Raw genomic sequence first — 9,201 nt, 5'->3', positions numbered from 1 at the left:
TGTCTTATGAATCCCCCATATACTAAGGCGGGTCTTAATCGTACGCTCACTAACCTGAATGTCATATCGATTCCCTAGTAGCATAGCAATAGTAGGAGGAGATTTGCCTGATTTATATAAGGTAGAGATTTCATCCTTGTATGGTTCAAGATTTATTGACGGCCGAGGCATTCTGAAAGCTTTGTACAAAGGTAAGAAGTTAAATGAAATAAGAAATACAAGGAGAAATCTCCAGCCCTTCTTAAAGCAAGCGGTTGGAAAAGCGGTGTACAAACTCGTTACGTGTTAAATACGTTTTTGCCCTTTTGTTCGAACAGTATGCCGTACTTAGCTACTTTTCCAACCCAACACAACCTTTCCACTCTTAACACTTCACCAGATCAAGTCTACCAAAATGTCCGCCTCCGAACAAGTCCAGTTGAATAACTTCTCCTCCATCTTCTCCCTTGAGGGTAAGGTCGCCGTCGTCACCGGCGGCTCCCGTGGTCTGGGTCTCTATGCTGCAAGCGGGTACGGCTGCTCCCCTCGTCCCCTTTCCCTCCCCCAGCAACCGTACCCAGACTGACCCGCGCGACAGCCTCCTCCAAGCCGGCTGCTCCAAAGTCTACATCACCTCGCGCAAAGCCTCAGCCTGCGAGTCCGCAGTAGCAGCCCTCAACGCCCTCCCTAACAAGCGCCCCGGCGCACAAGCAATCTCCATTCCAGCCGACTCCTCCAAAGTCTCTGAAATCGAGCGCCTGGTATCAGAAGTCAGCAAGACAACGTCCCATATCGACATCCTCTTCGCCAACGCCGGCGCAACCTGGGGCGAGGAATTCGGAAAGTTCCCCGAGTCGGCATTCGACAAGGTGCTCGACCTGAACGTGAAATCTGTCTTCTTCACCATCCAGAAATTCTTCCCCCTGCTCTCCGCAAAGGCGAGCCTCGAGGATCCCTCGCGCGTGATCATCACCGGATCCGTAGCGGGCATCACACTCGGCAGTCTCGGTAAGAACGGCAGCTTCAGCTACAGCGCCAGCAAGGCGGCTGTTCTGCACATGGCGCGCAATCTGGCGGTGGAGTTGGGGCCGAAGCATGTTAATGTCACGGCAATTGCGCCAGGGATCTATCCGAGCAAGATGGCGAATGGGCTGATTGAGATCCAGGGGGGAATGAAGGAGGTGGAGGCGGCGAGTCCAAACAAGAGGCTTGGACGGCCGGAGGACATCGCAGGACTGGTGGTGTTTTTGGCGAGCAGGGCAGCAGGGCATCTGAATGGGAGTGTAATTACGACGGATGGGGGGGCCCATTTGAAGGGGAGGATGTAGATACCTCATGTGGCCGGGCCACTGAGTTGGGTTTGGGAGCCGAGGAGAGTGGTAGCTTGTCACTCTATCTAGAACTATCAAACATCAACTAGACTTGTCTATGGCCTCGGCGCGCTAGGCAAGTGCGGACCCAGTATCAAGAACCAAGCGTCTTTTTACAGCTTTTCACAGTTGATATACACACAAGTTGCCATAACAGGAGGCATCCAATTCAGGAAGCATATTTATCTTGTTCATGAGCACGCTTGAACATAAAACGAGACAAGCGAAGTGAAAAAGCCCTGTCTCATCTATAGACTCTAGTCACTCAAAAGGAGTTCCTAAGCAGGATACTAGCACCCCACCATCTACAGCTTAATCCCACCTCCACTGACCTCAATTGGAACACCACTCTTAAATCTCTCCTCCGCTACCCCCCAGTTCAGCACCTTCCACACCCCCTCCACATACGCCGCCTTGTTATTCAAATACTGCAAGTAATACGCATGCTCCCACATATCAACACCAAAGATCGCCACAAGCCCCGTGACAGGATCCTGGTCCTTTGTCGTCACAATGTCCAGTTTGCCCGCCGAGTCTTTGACAAGCCACCCCCATCCGCTCCCCTGGATTCCCAGTAGAACAGTATTGAAGGCCTTGGTGAACGACTCTACAGAACCGAACTGGCCATCAATTGCGCGCTTCAACTCCGGAGCGGACGCGACAATGTCTGTGGCGGGCGAATTGTACGGTGCCAGGTTCTCCCAGAAAAGGGAGTGGTTTATATGGCCACCGCCGTTAAATTTGATCTTTTGCTGGAGAGAGATGAGCAAGGGGACATTATTTGCTTGCGTAGCGCTTGATTGTGCCTCGAGTAAGGCGTTCAGGTTCGTGATGTACGTTTGGTGGTGTTTCTGATGGTGGAGGGTCATTATCTGGGAGGAGATGATGGGTTCAAGGGCCTATTTTTGTTAGCATCCAAGCAAAATCAATGAAGGAGAGTAAAAGAGGGGATAGGGTGCTTACGTACATCGTAGGCGTAGGGAAGGGGCGGGAGAGTGTATTTCTGGGTGGACATATTGGATCGATGGTGTCTTGGTAGACCTCGAGATCAATAAAGATGACTGAAGAACTGGGCAGGAAAGACCGTGATGAACGAAGAGGGATGAAAGATAAAGGGAGAGAGAAGAAAGAGAGCGGGGTACACCGTACTTATAGACCATATTTTATTTAGTCACTGGTCAGAAGCCCAGCAAGTGACTTGAGGACCCCATGAGCAGATATGAGCATATTACCTTACACTAGAAGACCACCCCTCAATCACATCATCTAGTCTGCCTGGCTTGATACCTGGCCAGTAAATTGGACTAGATGATCTACACGAAGAGCTAGATTAATCCGTAAATGTATTAAGCTAGCAGCTAATCAAACCCAACAATTCCCCTCCCCATTCTCAGCACTTCGCCATTGCCACCCCTCGCAACAACCGTAACCTGCCTCCCGACAATCCCGCGGTCCGAGATATTCAGATCCAGTCTCTCTGGGAGATTGAACACGATCTCATTTCCATTCTCATTCATGCCTAGCCCCGCCTTTGATGGGAATGATAGTGACGGACGGAGCTGGAATTGGTGCAGAGGCGGATGGACCGATGACGAGAGGGTCAAATCTCCGTGTCGTCTGTAAGTGAAACTCATTTGTTAGCGTCTATATACCTAGTCACTGTCCTAGTCACTGTCCTGAGACTGTTCTCAAGGCAGAATGGCCGTGGACGAGCCAAGTTGGGGGCGAGACATACTCAATTCGTAGATCGATGGCCTGACATGACCGGAAGGTGTTGATTGTGCTAGAGTCTTTGATCTGGAAGACGGCACTTGTGTGCTCAGGACTTTCTGGTGCGGGTTGTCGGAAGAAGAGGGAGTAGGGTTCTGAGTCTGAGTCTGATGGAGATAGAGATGGTGATAGTGATGGCGTTGGCGATGACGATGGCGAGGATGACGGTGACGATGATAGTGAAGATGATGGTGATGATGTTGGTGAAGGGAACATAATGGCAATTCTATGGCCGGAGCTTGCTCGGGCCGGTCCACACATCTTCTCTCGAGTCTTATTGTGACTATGGTATGTTGTATGTTGTTTTCCTTTAGATGCAAAGACAAAGTATGAAGTTAGGCGAACTTTGAGATGTAGATGTAGACGAGTTGATTGATTCTATCTCAGGTCCAGCCGGGCAATTACCATATATCTACCTAGGTCCTTCGTTGAATGTGCCACCTCTTACACCATTCTGAGCAGATTATCAGTCACCAAGAGTACACACCCACTCTTTATTGATTGACGTTCCTGGTCTTCAAGGTGCTCAAATGTGCTCAAATGTAGCCACGCTAAACTGTATTCGGTTAAACAGGTGGGAACTGGACCGTGGATCTGGCTGGGTCTCGATTTTGGGATGTGAACTCACGTGGTATAACCATAGTTGGCAGGACGAGAGTAGTATTGTGGTAATATAGTCTACAGGGTACTTGCGTTGTGAGAAGAGTTGGGCGTAGCCTTGTCCTCTGAACTTGCTTCTGCAGGAGGGATAAGCCCAGCCTTCCCGCACAGCACAGCGGAGTATAGAGTGACTACGATTACCGGCCAAGCTCCTTAGAGTATAGTAAGGTAACTGCTTGTCAGTTAAGTAGGTGATGCTATTTAGGTTATGCATGCTGCGTACGCTAGAGCACAATATGTACTGCCTACTGAGGGGTATACACCTTAAACGGATGCGCCTCGGTGTTATAGACAAACGTATTTCCACTGCCCTTCTGCACCTGCCACTCGTCCTCTGCTGCAGTCAGTAATAGCCACCACCGTTGAACCAAAACCAAGGGGAAACGTACCCGGAGCAAAAGTCAAATATGAATACTTCAGCACCTCTGCAAACATGAAACTCTCCTGGTTGTCGATCCGGCCTCCGCCGTTCGCTGCATTGACGTTCTCCAGCCCCGCGAAACCGGTCGCAGTGCGGCAGTACTTGTTGATGTTGGCGAAGGCGTTCCACACCCATTCGCGATACTAAAGCGGTCAGTATGGTCTTTCTAAGGAAGGAGCGTTGAGTGAGCGTACCGTTTCATCACCTGTGACACGCCATGCATAGTAGAAGCTCTCGATGACCTCGGGACGAAGAATGTATTGGCCGCTGTTGATGTAGAAACCTGCGCGCTCGAACAGCTCCATTTGGCTGTCGGGCACCCCATTAGCGTCCCAGCTGAACTGCTCAGGGCCGATGCCGGTTAGAGTCGAGTTGTACGTCTCGTGGCAGCCGGCGACGAGGTCAAGGCCGAAGTCGACGAAGTCCTGGCGGTCAAGCAATGTCCCGCCAAGCAAAAAGCTTCCACCGTCGAAGCAGGTCAGGTGCTGGCTGGTCAGGCCCAGCTGATGCTCCTCGTTGTAAGTGGCCAAGAAAGTCAGGTCCGGGCGGGTGGACGGGTGCGAAGCCAGATTCTTGATGCTCGACTCGGCCGCCGCGACCCAGCGGTCCCGGTAGAGACCAAAGCGCTCGGGATCATAGACGTACATCTTGATCAGGTACTCGTAGTACGAGTCCGCGCCGCCATTCCAGCTGATCTGACCATTGGCGAGCTTGCCGTCGGCAATGTTGACTGCGCTTCCAATTAATCCAGGGAACGGTTCGTACTGCGCTGGCTCCGGGTGGAGAAGGTAGTCTTCAGCTCTCTGGCTCAGGCGAGCGTACTCGTCGTTTCCGGTCAAGTCCGACAGGCGCGTCCACTCCAGTACCAAGGTGCCGGTCACGGCCAGCCCGTTGGTCGTGGCGCCATCGTTGCCGCCCGAAGTGATGTTGATCATGTTGTACGGCACACCAGAAGGAGTGTCGAACGCGAATTTCAGCACGTCGGCGAGGTTCTGCGACTGCTCTAGAAGCACGTCGACCCTGCTGTCGTCCACCAACCCCGCCGCTGGGCCTTTGAGCAGGTCGTATCCAGAGATCATGCCCGCGAGGTACCGGATGGTCGTCTCGAACAAACTCACCATCGTGTCGGTCTTGGAGTAGTCGATGTCAGCAATATGGTCGATGATCTGGTTGACGATGGTCGCGTTGCGCATCATGATGGCCGTCGATAGAGCGTCGACGGCCGACGCGCCCCAGTGGTTCCGCGAGTCTCCGTAACCGTTCGAAATCGGGTGCAGCTCGTCATGAGGAAAGGCGTATGTGTAGTAACCGTCCCAGGCATGCGAAAAGGCCTCCTTGACAGCGTCGGCGCGGGAATTACTGCGCATTACCGGGCGCGTGATGGCGTAGGCGGGCACCCTGGCAGCGGCAAAGCCCGCGAGGGCCGCGAGAGCGAGGAGCGTACGCATAACTACGCGTAAGAATGCAAAGAATAGGAATAAACAAGGACTCTAGTGATAACGAGTGACCGAGTCCGTAGATATAAGAACGATGGAGAATGGAGGACGGGCGGGGGCGGATATCAATGGTGAGGAGTGGAGACTGGAGAGCAGGCGGAGTGAAAAGGGGAGCCAGCGCAGGGGCATGCACTATGCATCAGTCAGGGACAACAAGGATATTATCGGTGTCCGAGACTGTCGAGTTTGCTCGAGGCCAGTGCTTCACGCTGATGGGCTATGCATGTGCACTACGGACCTGATCCCCATTTCGTGCCTTGAGGATCCCAAGGACCGTCCCATGATGGAGTTGATGACTGGAGTGCGATCCTGGGCATCATCATACCTTCCACTTTAAGCACAGTGCCGACTGGGGTAAACAAAGCTAGTCCCGATCTGGACAACCACCTGTCGATCATGGTAAGGTTACAATGGGATGATTATGGTCGTGACAGCAGCAACTGACAGCAACTGACAGCCAAGGGGGAGAAGATCAGAACTGACAGAATCTGCAGAATGCGGAGACTGCTCCGTGTAGTCTTCCATGCGTGGTAGAATACCTGGCAGACCTCTGTAATCTGTTGCCCTGCTCATTTGGTCTTCGATCCATAAAATAGCAAGTGATTAAGCATCACGTGACCTTCCCAGAGTGTGCTATAGGGACAGTTTTTTATCCGGGTTGGGCCAATGGACGGGCCATATTTATACCTGTACCTGTTTTTGAACCAGAGTGCTCTGAGTGGTACCTGGATGGCATCCGGACCTTTTCCTGCTATCACGTGCGACGGCCACATGTGATTGAGGGGTCGACGAGACATTGTATGCGGCAAGCACGTTCACTTGGTTCCCTCCAACCGCTTAGAAATCAAGGGTGCTTATCCCAGTATAAATAAACCGACCTCTATATCTCTCTAAGCATTCGTTTCTCAGTATTCAATTATACGCAACATGTCTTCCGACCTCTTTCCCGGCTTCTCTTCCCAATACGTCACCACCGCTCACGGTGCCCGCATCTTCGTCCGCGTCAGCCCAACACAGGACAAACCCCCTCTTCTCCTCGTCCATGGGTTCCCCCAGACCCATGCCGAATGGCACAAATTGACGCCGCTGCTCACTCCGCACTTTACCGTCGTTCTTGTTGACCTTCGTGGCTACGGGGCCTCCTCCATTCCCACCAGTGCCAATGGCTCCGGCTACACCAAACGCCTTATGGGCCAGGATTGTCTGTCAGTAATGGACCAGCTCGGGTACGCGAATCAGAGATTCGCAGTCGTGGGACATGATCGAGGAGCTCGTGTCGCCTACCGCCTCGCATTCGATAACCCTGAGCGGCTGTCGAAGGTCGTAGTTGTCGATATTGTTCCGACGGCGGCTATGTTTGCACGGTTCGGGAACCCCACTGCGGGACTAAAGGCGTACCACTGGTTGTTCCTTGCGCAGCCCGAACCGTTTCCTGAGAAGATGATTGGCAAGGAGGACAAGGGAAGGCTGTTCCTTGAGCAGGCACTGTCTTCCTGGACGGCGGCAGGGACATTGCAGGCTTTCAGTGATACAGCAATGGAGCGGTACCGGGAGGCGTATTGCGATGAGCAGCGGATCCATGCGACCTGCGAGGATTACCGGGCGGGCGCTTATTTTGACCGGGTTTATGATGAAGAAGACCTCGAGAAGGGCAATAAGATTCAGGTCCCGGTGCTGGCTGTTTGGGGGGAGGAGGGCGGGTTCACGGGGCCGAAGAAGAGTGAGGCCAAGAAGGAGCAGGAGGGGCCGCTGGACGTCTGGCAGCGGTACTGTGTGGATCTACGGGGCAAAGGGCTAAACTGCGGGCATTTTATCCCTGAAGAGGACCCTCAGGCGTTGGCTGATGAGATTCTGCAATTCCTACTATGAGGTCGATGTGGAAGGTGCACTCTTTCTTTTCACTAATTTTACAGACAATGGGGATTCTAGAGGGAGCAGAGGGGCTATCTGGGTAAGTACGAAACACCTAGCTCTGATCTCGCTCCGGCGCATACATTCTTTATGAGGTCGGCAAATACACAAGAGAGGTACTAGAGTAGATTCATCCCAAGCATACCTACTTCCTTTTACTCGTTCATCTACAACCTGAGTGGAACAGCAGACACAGCCCTCGCTGCGTCATCTTCACTGCAACCTCTGCGATTTCGATATCTTCCGTTTCATTCCTTCCCCCGGCAGTTTCCGACGGTAACTTCTGCAGGCTCACTGGTGCTAAAGGACCCCTGCCTCGCACACGACAGGGTTCTACCTGTGGATTGACCGCTGTAATTACCGTACATCTTATGGGACGGGCAATTTGACAAACCAGAGGGGTGCGTTTGTGGGCAATAAGAGATTGGGAATGGGGTTGGGAGGATTGCCTTAGCTAGACCTTCGTTAGATGGTGCAGTTAATCGTGGAAGCCTCGAGTTTCATATAGGCAGCACATAATGAATGGCTGGTCTCTGGGCTCTCTTGAATCGGTGATCGCAGGGTGGTGAAAATGCATGCAGGCTTCCATCGGCTGGTCATGAGTCTGCCGCCATGACCAAAGCTGTAAAACATTTTTTTTTCTGAGAAACGCAAAAGCTCGCGCATTTCACAAAGACTGAGTTGATCTGTGCTAGGTTTCGATTCAGGGTCTATTAGTGAAACTGAAAGCAAAGCGCTAAAAGAGAGCGCGATCAGGCTACGGGATAGTTGCCTTTGGTAATTAGTCCCTGCGCCTAGGTCCACATGCACTGGTTATTGTGAGTAATGTATGGTCTATAAGTCAATTGCAATCTCTAAGTCTAAAAATGAAAAGAAAACTGAATCTATCATGAGGAAGTCATCAACCACCAAACGCCAACAACCGACCATCAACCGCCAGCCTCTGGATGTCCTGAACCCTGTACTGGACCCAGACTGCCTAGGTAGCAAGCGCCTTCAGTGCGACTCCCGGATCGATTCGCCAGATGACTCCGAAGTCCAGGCTATAGCACCTAGAGCAGACCCGATCGGAATTGCTCGCTTGTCTCTATGCTCACATCTATGCTCGCGGGACAGAGGACAGTGTTGGCCCGGATGCCAGCCACCTAGAGCTCCTAGAAATCGAAAATGTCAGTATAAAGACAAATCATCAGAAACTTTGTAGCGTGAGAGCAAGTCGAATCAGCACAAAAAAGACAGGAAGCGAACAAAAGGGACTATTCGGTACAAGCACACCTAATGAAAGCTGGATTATATTGCAGGCCGTTTCAGGTATGTCTTGCGTCGGCTATTGCGACTGCGACTGCGCACTATTGAGCCTGAACTTTTCTGAAGCGAGTACGCGCTCGACCTTGTTCAGGACTCGGAGATGTTCGTTCTTGAGAGCCTTGAACTCGTCGTCGAGCTGGTTGTGCCACGGGTACAGGACAAAGACCTGGAACGCCAGCGCGGACGAGGCCACCGTGAAGTTAACGAGGGAAATTCCACGAGTAATGAGCGGCATTTTCAAGTTTTTCAAGTCGACGGGTTTTAAAACGAGTTTACAGTCGCAGTC

The 9,201-nt window shown here is 52.2% G+C and overlaps 6 protein-coding genes across 6 annotated transcripts; 2 read left to right on the top strand and 4 right to left on the bottom strand.

The window, feature by feature from the left end:
• Positions 1-394: 394 nt before the first annotated feature.
• BDW70DRAFT_155330 (oxidoreductase, short-chain dehydrogenase/reductase family) lies at positions 395-1,307 on the top strand (the record flags this gene model as incomplete). Its single annotated transcript, XM_073740024.1, has 2 exons — positions 395-510; positions 578-1,307. 2 exons carry the CDS (start codon positions 395-397, stop codon positions 1,305-1,307), a joined length of 846 nt encoding a protein of 281 aa, XP_073601479.1.
• A 173-nt stretch (positions 1,308-1,480) lies between these two features.
• On the bottom strand, positions 1,481-2,443 carry BDW70DRAFT_7149 (superoxide dismutase). The gene is made up of 2 exons (XM_073744651.1): positions 2,317-2,443; positions 1,481-2,248 (listed from the first exon to the last, which is right to left on the bottom strand). The coding sequence occupies exons 1-2, from the start codon at positions 2,362-2,364 to the stop codon at positions 1,655-1,657; spliced, it is 642 nt and encodes a 213-aa protein (XP_073601478.1). The 5' UTR covers positions 2,365-2,443; the 3' UTR covers positions 1,481-1,654.
• A 264-nt stretch (positions 2,444-2,707) lies between these two features.
• BDW70DRAFT_155328 (uncharacterized protein) lies at positions 2,708-3,335 on the bottom strand (the record flags this gene model as incomplete). The annotated part of the gene is made up of 2 exons (XM_073740023.1): positions 2,708-2,966; positions 3,085-3,335. 2 exons carry the CDS (start codon positions 3,333-3,335, stop codon positions 2,708-2,710), a joined length of 510 nt encoding a protein of 169 aa, XP_073601477.1.
• Positions 3,336-3,910: 575 nt separating this feature from the next.
• BDW70DRAFT_7099 (glycoside hydrolase family 47 protein) lies at positions 3,911-5,874 on the bottom strand. Its single transcript, XM_073744642.1, has 3 exons — positions 4,395-5,874; positions 4,169-4,343; positions 3,911-4,113 (listed from the first exon to the last, which is right to left on the bottom strand). Exons 1-3 carry the CDS (start codon positions 5,646-5,648, stop codon positions 4,025-4,027), a joined length of 1,518 nt encoding a protein of 505 aa, XP_073601476.1. The 5' UTR covers positions 5,649-5,874; the 3' UTR covers positions 3,911-4,024.
• Positions 5,875-6,417: 543 nt separating this feature from the next.
• On the top strand, positions 6,418-8,278 carry BDW70DRAFT_7129 (alpha/beta fold hydrolase). The gene is made up of 2 exons (XM_073744649.1): positions 6,418-6,546; positions 6,606-8,278. The coding sequence occupies exon 2, from the start codon at positions 6,624-6,626 to the stop codon at positions 7,563-7,565; it is 942 nt and encodes a 313-aa protein (XP_073601475.1). The 5' UTR covers positions 6,418-6,546; positions 6,606-6,623; the 3' UTR covers positions 7,566-8,278.
• Positions 8,279-8,752: 474 nt separating this feature from the next.
• BDW70DRAFT_155325 (uncharacterized protein) lies at positions 8,753-9,150 on the bottom strand (the record flags this gene model as incomplete). The annotated part of the gene is made up of 2 exons (XM_073740022.1): positions 8,753-8,761; positions 8,989-9,150. The coding sequence occupies 2 exons, from the start codon at positions 9,148-9,150 to the stop codon at positions 8,753-8,755; spliced, it is 171 nt and encodes a 56-aa protein (XP_073601474.1).
• Positions 9,151-9,201: the final 51 nt, after the last annotated feature.

This window comes from Aspergillus foveolatus (genome assembly GCF_047715535.1).
Source record: "Aspergillus foveolatus strain CBS 279.81 unplaced genomic scaffold BDW70scaffold_1, whole genome shotgun sequence".
In the NCBI taxonomy this organism is placed as follows: Eukaryota; Fungi; Ascomycota; class Eurotiomycetes; order Eurotiales; family Aspergillaceae; genus Aspergillus; species Aspergillus foveolatus.
The sequence above is the reverse complement of the archived record's forward strand: the minus strand, read 5'-3'. Positions and strand labels throughout refer to the sequence as shown.

Bases quoted from the DNA above. Each gene is read 5' to 3' on its own strand.
- BDW70DRAFT_7149 (XM_073744651.1), bottom strand. From the start codon at position 2,364: ATGTCCACCCAGAAATACACTCTCCCGCCCCTTCCCTACGCCTACGAT. The intron at 2,249-2,316 runs GTACGTAAGCAC...TAACAAAAATAG, and splicing joins CCCTTCCCTACGCCTACGAT to GCCCTTGAACCCATCATCTC.
- BDW70DRAFT_7129 (XM_073744649.1), top strand. From the start codon at position 6,624: ATGTCTTCCGACCTCTTTCCCGGCTTCTCTTCCCAATACGTCACCACC.
- BDW70DRAFT_7099 (XM_073744642.1), bottom strand. From the start codon at position 5,648: ATGCGTACGCTCCTCGCTCTCGCGGCCCTCGCGGGCTTTGCCGCTGCC. The intron at 4,344-4,394 runs GTACGCTCACTC...TGACCGCTTTAG, and splicing joins GTGTCACAGGTGATGAAACG to TATCGCGAATGGGTGTGGAA. The intron at 4,114-4,168 runs GTACGTTTCCCC...TGACTGCAGCAG, and splicing joins ATATTTGACTTTTGCTCCGG to AGGACGAGTGGCAGGTGCAG.